This window comes from Malus sylvestris, chromosome 6 (genome assembly GCF_916048215.2).
Source record: "Malus sylvestris chromosome 6, drMalSylv7.2, whole genome shotgun sequence".
In the NCBI taxonomy this organism is placed as follows: domain Eukaryota; kingdom Viridiplantae; phylum Streptophyta; class Magnoliopsida; order Rosales; family Rosaceae; genus Malus; species Malus sylvestris.
Window position 1 is genome coordinate 31,387,879 of NC_062265.1, and position 14,443 is coordinate 31,402,321.

Here is a 14,443-nt window from a genome sequence, read left to right on the forward strand (position 1 = left end):
AAAGATGAGATGGAAATCGCGGATAGAAGATTGCAGAGTTTGTTGTGTCTGTTGGAGGATCATGTTGCTGTTTGTTGTGTTGTGTCTGTTGGGGTTTGACTTCTGGGAGACTGCAGTTGAGAAGAAACGGAAGAGCAAAAACAAGCTCAAATTGCTACAATCTCAGGGCAACAAAACATTTTTCAATCAGAAAACATCACCAAAGTCAAACTGGAACAAGAACACTTTGCAGTGCGTCCATTTGTCTTCAATGTTTGCTATTTGAGACTTTGTTGCAATCTCAAATGGGATACCCCAGTTGAGATTGAGGAGGAGTATTAAGTATACAAGTAAGCAATACAGTTAGAAATACAATTAGCAATACAGTTAGTAAGTTGGTTAGTATTTGGTTAGAGTAGTTAGGCTTTCTCTTAAAAAAACAGCTATGTAACCTTCATTCTATTGGTTAATACAAAAGCATATTTCTCTCTCTAAATCTCTCTCTCTCTCTCTCTCTCTCTCTCTCTCTAATTAAATCATATCAAATCCCTAATTAAAGCATATGGCAAGGTAATCTCATGCATGGTAGTCCCATTCATGTGTGTCATACATGGGCATAAGCCTAATCCCATTCATGATTCAGTGTCTCATTTGTAATCCATGTTACCGTGAGTTTATATATGATATTATATATGTTTTAGCTTTTATTTTTGTATTAGAAATAGAGGATAAATAGACGTGGAGGATGGATGGAAACTTGGAAAGACCATAAGAGAGATATAGAAGAAAATGAATAAGAAAAGATGCACAAAATTAAAAAATAACAAACTATTTAAGAAATTTGGGTTTCAATAATTTATTTTTATGCTTATCACTCTTCTTTCTTTCATATACTTTCCTCATATCTCAAGTACGATAATTAAAACTAAAAAAAAAACCCTATATTGTTTTTAAACATTTTCCTTTGTTTTGAGTTTGATCACATATATGACTTTACAAATTAGAGCACACGCTTAAAATAAATAAATAAATAAATAATAATAATAATAATAAACTTCCCTTCATGATCGAGGTCTTGGATTTAGGCCAGTGTTGCAAACTAGACAAAAGAAATTTGAATATTTGTGGAAACTTAAAACTTTAGTGGAAAAAAAATGTCATCCTGCATTCATGGTAATAGTTCAATTCTATCGCTACCCTTGTTTTCAAAAGTGAACCAAAATAACCAAATATTGAGTTTTAGCTAAGATTAAAAACGCCGAAAGCATTACGTACTATGGCCACCAAAAGTCAATTGAAAGGGGGGGGGAAATTAGGAGTAGTGGGGATGGGTACATGGTCCCCTCGATACGACGAAAAACTTTAGGCAAAATCTAGAAGAGGACGGGGGGGCCAATGCCCCTTAATTGTTCAAACTTGATATTAAAGGTAGGAGTAACGTTAGGGAGACTAAAATTTTAAATTAAATTTGTAAATCAAATAATGTGTCACTTATAGGAAATAAACACATTAATTAATATTTAAGTAACAATCAAATCATCAATAACCACATCATTTAGTTTGCAAAATTTAGTCTCTCTAACATTACCCATTTTAATAAATATCACACTATCAATATATCAAATAATCACACATTGTTACTAAAAAAGTTACAACACATACAACATGACAATAATTAATTAGCTTAAAATACCTTAGTATTAGTATCTAAGTGCAAATAAGCTTCACTCCTCCTAGAGCCTAAATTAGTTGGTGGAAGGTCCAATTGCCTCCATCAATCAATCCAAACACCATCACCAAAGATCGTCTTTTAGCAATTAGCACCATGCACACACATAACACATAAAAGATTGGGAAGCACATTTTTACGCACACAATTTGATATATTTTTTTTGTGGTTATCAATTCTTTTTAAGTATCCAAACCATCTATATTTCAATGTCTCATTTATAGATCATCTATTCAAAAAAAGTAAATAAATAAAAAATTATTAAGACATTCATTTGTAGTGAAGAGAAATTGAACGTGTATGGTTCTACAAAGAAATACTAAAATGACTGTCATTTTAATTCAACGGTGATATTTTTGGATTTGGGGGATTTTGGTATAGTTGGTCTTTGAGGACATTTCTAATGGGAAAATGAAAATTTACATCCCATTTGAGGACATTTCCAATGGGAAAATGAAAATCTAAGATGCTATTTACATCCATTTTACATTTCCTATAGATGTGAATGAAAATTGTACTCCAATGAGAGAATGTATATTTGAGATCTCATTAATTTTTCTCTCTTTAATTAGTGGGACTCATTATCAAAAGATGTAAAAAAGAATGTAAATTTAGATTTTTATTTACACATCTTCCGTGCGAAGATGGTTAATTTACATTTTGCATTTAGAAAAATTTCCGACAAAGAAAAGTTATAAATGCTCATTTCAAGACATTTTGCATCTCTCGTTTAAGATGCCCTAAAGTGTGCCCTAAAAAGTGTATCAAAATGTGTGTTAGAAAATATAAATATACATATCCGTCAATTAGAGTTCTTATTTGCACTACCTTTAGAGTAAAGATATTGCCAGGGAAATCAAATTTTTAAACAAAATTTACAAACCAAATGATGTATCAACAATAAGAAATAAGCACGTTAATCAACATTTAAGTAATAATCCAATCATCAGCAACCACATCATTTAGTTTACAAAATTTGGTTCAAAAATTTAGTCTCCCTAATATTACTTATTTAAAGGTGTAGGTTATTAGTTCTCCAAGCTAGATATACCAAGATAATAGTGTTAAACATCATATTTTTAGCGGATATACATGTTAGACAAGCACTAAGGCCCAAAAGCTTAACATAAAAGATAATGAATCAACAATGTATATCAAGTTAACACCCGTATTCTCCGGATATTGGAAATGAGACTCTACCAAATTGAGACATCCAGATCTTAGACCCAAACTAAAGACCCGAGACTCCATTCCCCGGACCTTGGAAATGAGACCTTACCAAATTGATTCCATTTCTCAATCCTATTGTCCTGACAATAATCTCATATATATCACCTTGTAGTTGGTATATAATTAATGCCTAATTGCAATATCAAGTTATCAACCTAACAAAATGATGTGAAATCTTGCATCGTCAATTTCCAGTATAAGTTGTACATGTGGTTCATGCACATATATAAGATTCAATAACCAACCAAGAAATGTCTGTGCAATATTTGACGTGAAAGCCAAAGCCAAACCAATAGCTGAATGCCACGATAGAAGTTTCATGTCGTACGTCGAGACTAAAGATTACCCTACGAGTAATTACCACCAACTTCTTGACAGGCCAACTATGACTTATCACACAAAACCGAAGTTTGTATTTGAGTTATACTCCGACGTATACAAATCAACTATCTTATCTAAATTTTCTTTTTCGCCAACTGAAATTAAAAAGGATAATATTATTAATAATAATCGCTAAATAAAATTGAGACCATTTTTGTGGATTTTTCTTGATTGACAACCACATGTGTCCTTGTCCCTGGATGATCACTTTAATATTTTAGAAGGTGGCAAAATATAAGGATATGTTATTGTAGAGCAAAAAATAATCACAAAGTGACACGTGGATTTTGGGTGAAGATGACAAATTTACCCTCGAGGCATACCGGGTTTCCTACATGAGAGCAGTAGAGAATCATCCACAACCAAATCAAGAGTACCCAAAATAGGTAACAAGTTCAAATTAGTCTCATCCATCCTCATTCCATAACCTCCAAAAACTTCCCAAAACATTTATTTTATTATGATAATTAGCCAATTGATATATTTATACCTAATTAATATATTAATTGCTAATTGAATTACCAAATAACACCCCAAAACACACCCCATTCCCTATATATATGACCCTATTTCTTCTAAAAAGCTAAGTCTAAAACTCTTGCAAAAACTCCCAAAAACTCTCCATATTTTTCTCTCTAAATTCTAACTTTGGCATCGGAGGTTCTTGGGCCAAAGCTCCCCCCCCCCCCCCAATTCATCGTGGGCGCGTGAGACTCTTGGCCTTGACCTAAGGTGTTAATTGTTTTGTAGGTGCAATTTTGTCTAAGAAGAAGAAGGCAGAAATTTACATCCACAAAATGGTGATTTCATTGAGAGTTGAAATCCATACTCGTAGAAGACTCTCGCATAAAAGGGTTTTTCTTTATTTTCTAGTCAGTTTGAATATTTTTCATACGTTCTTATTATTAGAATTTTTTATTTGCAAATGTTCTTTGATAAAACGTATAAGAAAAATATAATGGCTACAAATTTAGAAAATTTCATAAGTGAAAATTCCAATACTCAAGAAATGGGATCGCGAAGATCCATGAGGCAAAATGCAGTCGTAAGCAGAGTGACACCACCACTATAAGATTCCACCATGGCCCAAGCCATGCCATCCAAGCTTGCACGGGCCCGAGCCCAAGCCTCGCATTCGCATACACCACGCATTGAGTAGCCTGCTCTCGCAACCCAGCCTGTTCCCGCCGAGCAACCCACTCCCGTGGCCTAGCCTACTCCCGTGGCCTAGCCTGCTCTCACTAGGCATCCCACTCCAGTGGCCCAGCTTACTCCCGCAGCCCAGCCTGCCCCCGTGGCCTCCCAAACAGCCTAAGTCAGCTCATGACTATCTCAATCTTCTGGACCTACCATCAAGTCGAGGGCATTTTCACCACATTTCTCCGTGGATTTGACATTTCCCAACTTAAATCTCGCGCCCAGAGCCTACCACACTTCCATTACTTAAAGAGGCACATTCCTTCAAAGCTCTTCCAATCTAAATGGCGAACAACACTTGTCTCGACAAGTCATAGAGTTGACGAGCGTCCTTGCACAACAGACAACCTTAGTGAACCAGCTTTTGCAGCGCACCAAGATGCAATGTGCCCCAAACGAGGTGTCCCAAAGTAGGACAAGGGCAGATAAAAAACCTTTCCAGCAGTATCCCGACAAGCAACCACTCGACCATCCACAAACTGAGCGTTTTGGGCAGCGTACACTTCCGATTGGGCCCTCGAGATAGCGTATACTCTCGTCTTAGCGCACGGAGGAGCGTGTACTATCGACTAAGCCCACGGACCAGCATACACTCACGGTTGAGGACGCACTCCGATAATTAACATGAGCAGCCTTTCAAGTGAAGTATTCATTCGCGGCTAGACCCGTAAGAAGTATCTTCCACATCACATCGGAGCAAGCAGCACAGCAGACGGAAAGAAGCAGTCACTTAATCCGGCTCAAGTTCAACCAGCAGCCTGTGAGTTACATGCTTGCCTGCTAGGAACATACCACATCCACCGCAGTTGCGGCATAGACGAGCCGAACATATGGAAGAACAACTTAGACCAGCATAACACGATCGGGGGCAGTCGAGAGCTCTGCCACCCCAACAAAAGAAAATTCAGGAAGAAGTAGAAAGGTTCCTGACCAAGCAATTGCACAATTTCTCGGGCCAACCAAGCCTCAAAAGGGCATAAGATGAAACACCTAATGATGGCGCAATAATTCAGGGAGCAGCTCACTGTGCTTACACCCTTACGTGGGTTCCACAAGTAGTTCGAAGTCTCAAGCAATTCGCCAAACAAGACCTTGCAGCATGATGATTATTTCAGTTGTCCAGCAGTCCAGCTTTCCTCAGCTGCACTCACGACAACTACTTTCATGCTCTCCAGTGCGAGAGAATAAACTAATTGCTCTCCAGTGCGAAAGGGTAAACCAATTCCCCGACACCCGTATGGGTCTACTCTCCAGTGTGAGAGGATAAACTAATTACTTTGTAATGCGAGAGGGTAAACCAATTCCCCGACACCCGTATGGGTCTGCTATCCAGTACGAGAGGATAAACTAATGGTTCTCCAGTGCAAAAGGGTAAACCAATTCCCCGACACCCATATGGGTATGTTCTCCAGTGCGAGAGGATAAACTAATTGCTCTCCAATGCGAGAGAGTAAACTAATTCCCCGACACCTATATGGGTCTACTCTTCAGTGCGAGAGGATAAACTAATTGTTCTCTAGTGCGAGAGGGTAAACTAATTGCTCTTCAGTGTGAGAGGGTAAACCATTTCCCCGACACCCATATGGGTCGACTCTCCAATGCGAGAGGATAAACTAATTACTCTCCAGTGTGAAATGATAAACTAATTGCTCTCTAGCGCGAGAGGGTAAACTAATTCCTCGACACCCATATGGGTAAGCTCTCCAGTGTGAGAAGGTCACTTAGCTTAAAAGATCGAATGCTTGAAAATCAACTAGGTAGCAAATGGTCAGGGGGCAGCAGCCACTTTTGCACTTAACAGTTCACTTATCCGACACTTCATTTTCAGCAGCTCCGATCTTGGCAGCTTTATCCTTGACTGCTCCATCTACGGCAGCTGAGAAATTAAGCTCAAGCAGTTTCCTCATTTTTGGTAAGCAGCCCAGACATGGCAGCCCAAACCGTTGCCCATGCCACACCACTTCCTCGGCCCATGCCGAGCTAATCCTTGGCTTCAATCAAGCCGAGCAGAACAAGCAATGGCCCCTGCCACACCACCTCATTGGCCCTTGACAAGTCAACTTTTTACCCCTGCCAGTTGACGTGCCGCACCACCCTGACAGCTGCCCCGTGGCAACACCTCCCAAGAAGAAGACAATGAGAATTAAGTTTTCCTTACATCGGTGCGGCGCGAAGAAGACGAAGAAAGCAACGAAAGACGGTCATTTGCACGGGCAAGTGTAGAAGATTGCTAAGGGAGGGGGAACAAATATCCTCTAAGCTTTCTCTATCTTGTAGGATAGAATAAATCGCTCTCCAAAGTTGATTTAACAACCCACTTAAGGTGGGCTTAAATAGGCTTTGAGAGAAATTTATTTCCCTTTCCTAGAAGAATCTGATTTCATATTAAAGAGGGAATCTACATCAAAACAGGAAGCAGTCCTAAGTTTCCTAGAGCAAGAAGATCTCTACACCTGCTGCACTTTCCTATGAATAACCCAGCAGGTGTGGAGGCATTTATGGAGCCAAAAATAATCACAAAGCGACACGTGGATTTTTAGGTGAAGATGACAAATTTACCCTCGAGGCATACCGGGTCTCCTACACACGAGCAGTGGAGAATCATCCATCAACCAAATCAAGAGTACCCAAAATAGGTAACAAGTTCAAATTGGTCTCATCCATCCTCATTCCATAACCTCCAAAAACTTCCCAAAACATTTCTTTTATTATGATAATTAGCCAATTAATATATTTATACCTAATTAATATATTAATTGCTAATTGAATCACCAAATAACACCCCAAAACACACCCCATTCCCTAATATATGACCTTATTTCTTCTAAAAAGCTAAGTCTAAAACTCTTGCAAAAACTCCCAAAAACTCTCCAAATTCTAACTTTGGCATCGGAGGTTCTTGGGCCAAAGCTCCCCCCCAATTCATCATGGGCGCGTGAGGCACTTGGCCTTGACCAAAGGTGTTAATTGTTTTGTAGGTACAATTTTGTCCAAGAAGAAGAAGGCGAAAATTTGCATCCACAGTTGTCGTCCCACTGTGTATCTGTCTCACCCTTGTTCCTCACTTTGATAATTTGATATGGTGGAAGCTCGTCATGCCTGCTAGCTTGTGCACTGCATCCATTACTCTTATTGCTTTAATTGACCAACTCCACAAGTATGGTGGTTTTCATGTTTTTAATAAAATTCCATGCAGCCGCTACTTAGTATTACGGTCTTGCCATATAATACAATGATTTAGTGGTATTTCTATTCACTTGTAAGTAAGAGGTCTTAGGTTCGATTCTCACTAAAGAAGAATTTGAACCACATTACTGCTAGCACATTGTGAGGCTAAACCCACCCCTACCACTTAGTATAGATAATATCGTTTGTTAAAAAAAAAAAATCCATCCAGCCATTATATTTTATTATTCGTAGACATTAGTTATCTATTAATATATAAGCGCTATGTTATTGATAATTGTGTATGATATAAATATACATACCCTTTAAGAAGAGAGATTTCCATTTTTTTCAAAAAATGGGAATTAGTTGTGGGATCCACTCTACATCGAACTTCAACGATCCAAACAATTTATTCTCTGTAAGTCTTGATTCATAGATTATCCTTACAAAAATTCAATTCAATCCAAAACTATTTACCTATTATATTATCACAAAGAAATTTCCTTGCTTCTTATAGAACAAAGTGTTCATCAATTTATTTGAACTCAATTAAATGTCTTAAATATCAATTTCGTTAATATTTTGCAAAGATGATCTAAGAGGTGCAACTTGAAAGATAGACCATTAGAATCTTTGAAGTTTGATGTGGTGTGAATCACACTACTAATCCTCATTTTAAAAGTAAAATAGAGATCCCTTTCTTTATATTGATGATTAATCTAGACATATAAATCTTCATATATATGGGTTAATCTCAATTCACTACCCCAAAGTTTCTTGGTTTTCAACATTTGGTACATGAAGTTTTTTTCATCCCAGAATGGTACATAAAGTTATAATTTTGGGACACTTTCATACATCCATTAAGGTTGTTGTTAAGTTTACCATTAATTGATGACGTGGCATCCACATGGACAATGACTGGGTGCCACGTGGATATTAAAAAATAAAAAAATGTAATTAATAAAATAATAAAAACTAAACAAATTAAATAAAAAAAATTTGGGCATCTTTTCCCTCACCTCTTCCGACCCCCTTCCCTTCTCTCCTCTGCACCAACCCTTCCCCCTCCCTCTTTGACTCGACCCACTCCATTTTTCTATATCTCTCTCTCTCTCCTTCCCACATCTCTCTCCATCAATGGCCTCCTCCAAGTCCACATCTCACCTAAACCCTATCAGGCTCCGGATCTTTTCCTTGGCCCACGTCTCTGCCCGTTTCTTTGGCCGGCGGCACCGCCTGGAGCATCTCCTGCTCTACTGCTTATAGCCGCACATAATTCATGCTCCTCCCCCTCGCCATTGCTACTCTCATTCGTTTTGGTTTTGGTGGTGAGGTGGCGCTCTCTCATCCACCGCCACCACCTCCATCATCATCTCTGTCTCTATTTCTTGGTCTAGTCATCCTCCTTTGTATAAGTCAACGGCGCAGGGCTTCTTCAAGAGGTACATGTCGGATTGTTACTGGTTGGGGTTTGAGGGTGTAGGGGAATGGATTAGCATACGGGTGTAGCAAATAATACGAAGCGGAGGAGGAAGACAGGACAAAGGACAAAAGAGAGAGAGAAATGGAGTAGGTGGAGTCAAAGAGGGATGGGGAAGGATGGGTGCAGATGAGAGAAGAGAGAGGGGTCGGAAGAGATGAGGGAGAAGACGCCCAAATTTATTTATTTATTTAATTTTTTTTAGTTTTTTATTATTATTTTTTTTTTAATATCCACGTGGCGCCCAGTTATTGTCCACCTGGATGTCACGTCATTAGTTAACAGTAAATTTAACAGCAACCTTAACGGATGTATGAAAGTGTCCCAAAATTATAACTTTATGTACTACTTTGGGATAAAAAAAACTTCATATACCAAATGCTGAAAACCAAGAAACTTTATAGTAGTAAACTGAGATTAACCCTATACACACACAAAGTCGATTTATTTACATCAATCTTTCAGTTTGAAAGGAGATTAGATTTGAATAGCATCTTATTAATGTTGAAATTTTATAAAGTTATGATTGTCCACGATTTGATGCAAAGAGAAGAGAATTGTGGTCATTTTCTAGAGCGTGGGCAATGCTTTTAATAATTAGATCTTTAGGTACTTGGACGAGAGTTATTGTCACAGTTTCAATGGCCCTAGGCCCCTAGCAACCTGTCTTTAAGGAAAAAAATTTCAATGTGACCGGTACAAAGGATGGTACATTACGTGTCACTATACAAATAATGAGATATGTGTATTAAAAAGTTAATAACTTAAAAAATAAAATTTCTCACCACTTATATAAAAACACGTGGTGTTCCACCCATATTCCTGTCACAATAAAAAAGTTCTCGTCTTTAAGAATCAATTTGGAGTTGGACCCACGAAAACAAAAGAATAAACACTAGAATCTGGATAATTAGTTATTATTCTATGCTAAACAATCTTCACTAAGGATTGATTTTTTTAGTGTGTTCGAAACATAGGGTAGAACACTATAGTGTCACATCCCGGCTCGGACCCCCACCACATCTCGGGCTCGACTCCACCGTAGCACAATATTGTCTGCTTTGGGTCCCGACCACGCCCTCACGGTTTTGTTTCTGGGAACTCACACGAAAACTTCCCAGTGGGTCACCCATCCTGGGATTGCTCTTGCACGAACTCGCTTAACTTCGGAGTTCCGATGGAAATTAAAGTCAGCGAGCTTCCAAAAAGCCTCATGCTAGGTAGAGATGAGAATACACATATAAGACTTACATGATCCACTCCTCTAGGCGATGTGGGATGTTACAATCCACCCCCCTTAGGGGCCTGACATCCTCGTCGGCACACTTCCGGCCAGAGATTGGCTTTGATACCAAATTGTCACATCCTAGCCCAGGCCCCCACCACATCTCAGGCTCGACTCCACCGTAGCACAATATTGTCCGTTTTGGGCCCCGACCATGCCCTCACGGTTTTGTTTCTGGGAACTCACATGGGTCATCCATCCTGGGATTGCTCTCGCGCGAACTCGCTTAACTTTGGAGTTCCGATGGAACCCAAAGCTAGTGAGCTCCCAAAAGGCCTCGTGCTAGGTAGAGATGAAAATATACATATAAGACTTACAAGATCCACTCTCATGGGCGATGTGGGATGTTACAATAGGTCATTATACAATTGGAATGATACTTAAAAAAAAAAACTTTCCTTCAACTATATGGTGACATGTAGTGTTCCACGCACACTGAAAAATATCTCACTAAAAGCTCGTTTGAAAGTGTTTTTAAAATGATTGAAAACGCTTTTGGTGAAATTCATTTTGGGTTCCAAAAAAACTTCATATACTTTATAGAAGAAGCACTAGATATGTGCTTCTTGCAGGAAGCAGTTCAAGTATTTTTTAGGATCCACTTAGATTTTTACTAAGGATTGGTTTCAAAAACATTTTCACCAAAAGCGTTTTCAGTCATTTTAAAAGCACTTCCAAACGAACCATAATTTCATATACATTATTTGATAATTAAATGGTGATTTCAATTTTTTTGTTCACTTCAAATTTCATTTTTCTTACATATATTAGTACTTAACTTCAATTCAAAAGCTAAAATAAGTGTGCAAAAAGTGAAGAAATGTGTGCATAAACCATTTCATATTGGCAAAATGTAAATAAATTTTTTATTTTTCTTGCATTAGTAGTTAACTTTAAATTAAGAATTGATTTTTTTTATTCGTTTAAGGGCAGATTTGGGGTTGCTGATTTTTTTTATTCGTTTAAGGGCAGATTTGGGGTTGCCTAATTTTTTTGAAAAGCAACTTCTTAATATAGTTGGGGCTAAAATTGTTTGGTAAACAAAAAATTAAGTGTTTTTTTTTATTTTTAAATTATGGGTCTAAAACAACAAAAAGCCTCTACCCATGCTTCTAAAAAAAAAGATTTTTTATTTTTTATTTTTGATAAGAGGCAGGTAACCAGTACCAATTAATGAAGCTTTCTTATTGACAATCCTACCCCATATCTTTCTTCTAAACCTGAAGCACCGTTTTTTGCTAAAAACACTTTTAGCATTATAATTTACAAAGCACTTATCTACAACAAAAGCAATTTAAAAGAAAAAAAAAAGAACAACAATTCCAAACTCGCTCTCAATATCTGACAAAGACGGTTGAGATATCATTTCAACACCAATCTAGCTAGCTAAGGTTTTCATTTTAGGAACCAGATATTGTAGCCATTAGATCAAATTTTAATGGTCCAAATGCATTGATTAGTGGGGTCAGCATGGTTGGTTAACATATAAGGACAAAAAAATTCTACTTTGAATTCCACTGTTTATTGACCACTATTGATACGAGAGAGAGACACGTTTACAGTACGGAGGAAACTTTTATATAGCCGTCCAAAAGAAATGGTTGCGATCTTGCAACCAAACTTCTCCAATCTTCTACTTTTATTTTATTTTATTTTGGCATATTGCATTATGAAAGTTGCGATCAATTTCTTTGTGACTTGTTACACAGTCATTAGCTGACAACGGGAATTCATGTCGATTGATAAAATCTTTGCTCTCTTAGTAAAACCCAAAAGGCACTGAAAATTCTCATAGCTGGTGTTTTTACGACAAATGACAGTGTTAGTAAGTTAATTTGTAAAATGTTAAAAGAGAGAGATCGGAATGGAGATTGAACTCACACCAAAGTATATAGGCATTATTGATTTCACTACTACGATAAAGCATCAGCTGCAACAAAGGTTGCTTAATAGGTTTTGGGCTTGGCTCTTATAGATGAAGAGAGGTTTTAAGTTTGACTCTTATTGAATAAACGATGTTATCTATAATCAGGAGAATGAGTGGGTTTAGCCTTACAATGAGTTAACAATAATGTGGTTCGATTCGCCTTTGGCGAAAATCAAACATAAGAACTCTCACTTACGAATAAAAATAAATATCTTTAGACCATAGCACTAATTTATTATGATGGTCTCATCATGTAAATTATCCAAAATTCCCACCACATAAATACATTTTTTATATAAAAATATTTTAAAAAATGTTCAAGACCCTAACCCATATAAATGTACCTGCCAGGTTTAGGGTTAGGCACCAAACTACCAATACAACGCCCCACGCACTCCCCTCTATCCTTGTTTGGATGATTAAAGTACTGAATTCATAGAGTACCGAATACCCCTTATTGAGCTCACAATCCAATTACATTAACACACAGGCGGATTAGGGTTTTCTGAAGCATGAAGAAGCGTCAAGTGGTGGTGAAACGAGATAGGTCGGAAAGGAACTCGAGTACTTCATCTTCAATGGTGAGAATTGTGAGGTATGGCGAGTGCCAGAAGAATCATGCTGCAAAATTAGGAGGGTATGCTATCGATGGATGTAGAGAATTCATGGCAAGTGGTGAGGAGGGGACAACTGAGGCTCTTACATGCGCTGCTTGTGGTTGCCACAGAAGTTTTCACAGAAAAGAAGTGGAAACTGAGGTTGTTTGTGAGTATTCTCCACCCAGTTCTTATCGCAAATGGTGTACTTAATAATCAAATTATTCGTGTGTATAGGGACAAAAAGGGTCTTTTGATTTCTGAAATTAACTGCTTGTGGATTGTTCTCGACTTGTATATCGATATTGTCAACAGATATTTGACTCTATATGGAGATAATTAATCAAACTTTTAATTTGATATTGTTCAAAAGAAATAATTCTCGACTGGTGTTGTGTACATGTTCTTGAGATATGGTTATGGCTTCAGAATTTAAGACATACATCATGCTTTGATTAAGTTTGAGTCTTTTATTTTCTATAAGATTTATTCATGGTTTCTGTTTTTTTCTTTGTTTTTCTTTGAATTTCTTTGAGAATTTATCGAAATGAAAATATCATAGTTCAACTATATATTGTTTGTTGACATATATATATACATCAAAATATACATCAAAACTAGAAGGGAAAGATGGGGAACTTCACCAATTTCCTACCAATATATTGATTGAAACTTCTTTTCAGGATAGGTGTATCAGAATAATTAATCTCCTACATCATCAATAGTTTAATTGTTTTTAGCTCCAAAACACTGATCATTTTTCTTTCATCATGAATATGTTTGAATATGTGATAACTTCTTAAAGGCCCACACATCCAATCAAGTATGTTATCAGCACATTAACCTATTTAAAATTTGTTCAACAAAGCTAAGCTTAAGAGAAATTATAATACTATAGTACCGTGGATTGTCCCTCCTCTCTACTTTTTGGTCAGGGTACGCCTCGGCCCAATGCAAGCAAGGCGACTGTTTGGGATCTAAAAAAATTGGAGGCACCAAAAATATTAGGATGAGTTTTTGTTATATTCGTATAAATAGTAAACTGTTTAATTCATTATCAAAGTGTTTCTTTAGCAACAATGGTATTTTTTGCATTTAATTTGCGTGTTCAATCCCTCGTAATATCTCTCATTTCTTTATTTTTCAAAATTATTTAACAAACATAAGAGCCTTTTTCTTTTTTTCTACAGGCATCAAATTATTTCCCATTTATTTTTACTCTATATGTATATATTAAAAAGGAAAATAAAAATCCCCCTTTTAAAAAAATTAGTAAATAAACAGTGCCTGCTTTTAAAAAAAATCAAAATTTAAGTTTTATTTCTTCATCTTACTAGTGATTCAATGCCAAATTTTTTCATGAATCATCAAATTAACATTCAATTCAAAACCTTGTCATCTTGGATTTTGCGACCATGCTGCCGCCAAAAGGTATTAGTGTTTATTTTGTATTTGAATTAAGCTTTGA

The 14,443-nt window shown here is 37.0% G+C and overlaps 1 protein-coding gene across 1 annotated transcript; it reads left to right on the forward strand.

Moving 5' to 3' along the window:
- Positions 1–12,713: 12,713 nt before the first annotated feature.
- Positions 12,714–13,354, forward strand: LOC126625303 (mini zinc finger protein 3-like). Its single transcript, XM_050294389.1, has one exon. The coding sequence runs from the start codon at positions 12,892–12,894 to the stop codon at positions 13,186–13,188; it is 297 nt and encodes a 98-aa protein (XP_050150346.1). The 5' UTR covers positions 12,714–12,891; the 3' UTR covers positions 13,189–13,354.
- The last annotated feature ends 1,089 nt before the right edge of the window (positions 13,355–14,443 follow it).

Bases quoted from the DNA above. Each gene is read 5' to 3' on its own strand.
- LOC126625303 (XM_050294389.1), top strand. From the start codon at position 12,892: ATGAAGAAGCGTCAAGTGGTGGTGAAACGAGATAGGTCGGAAAGGAAC.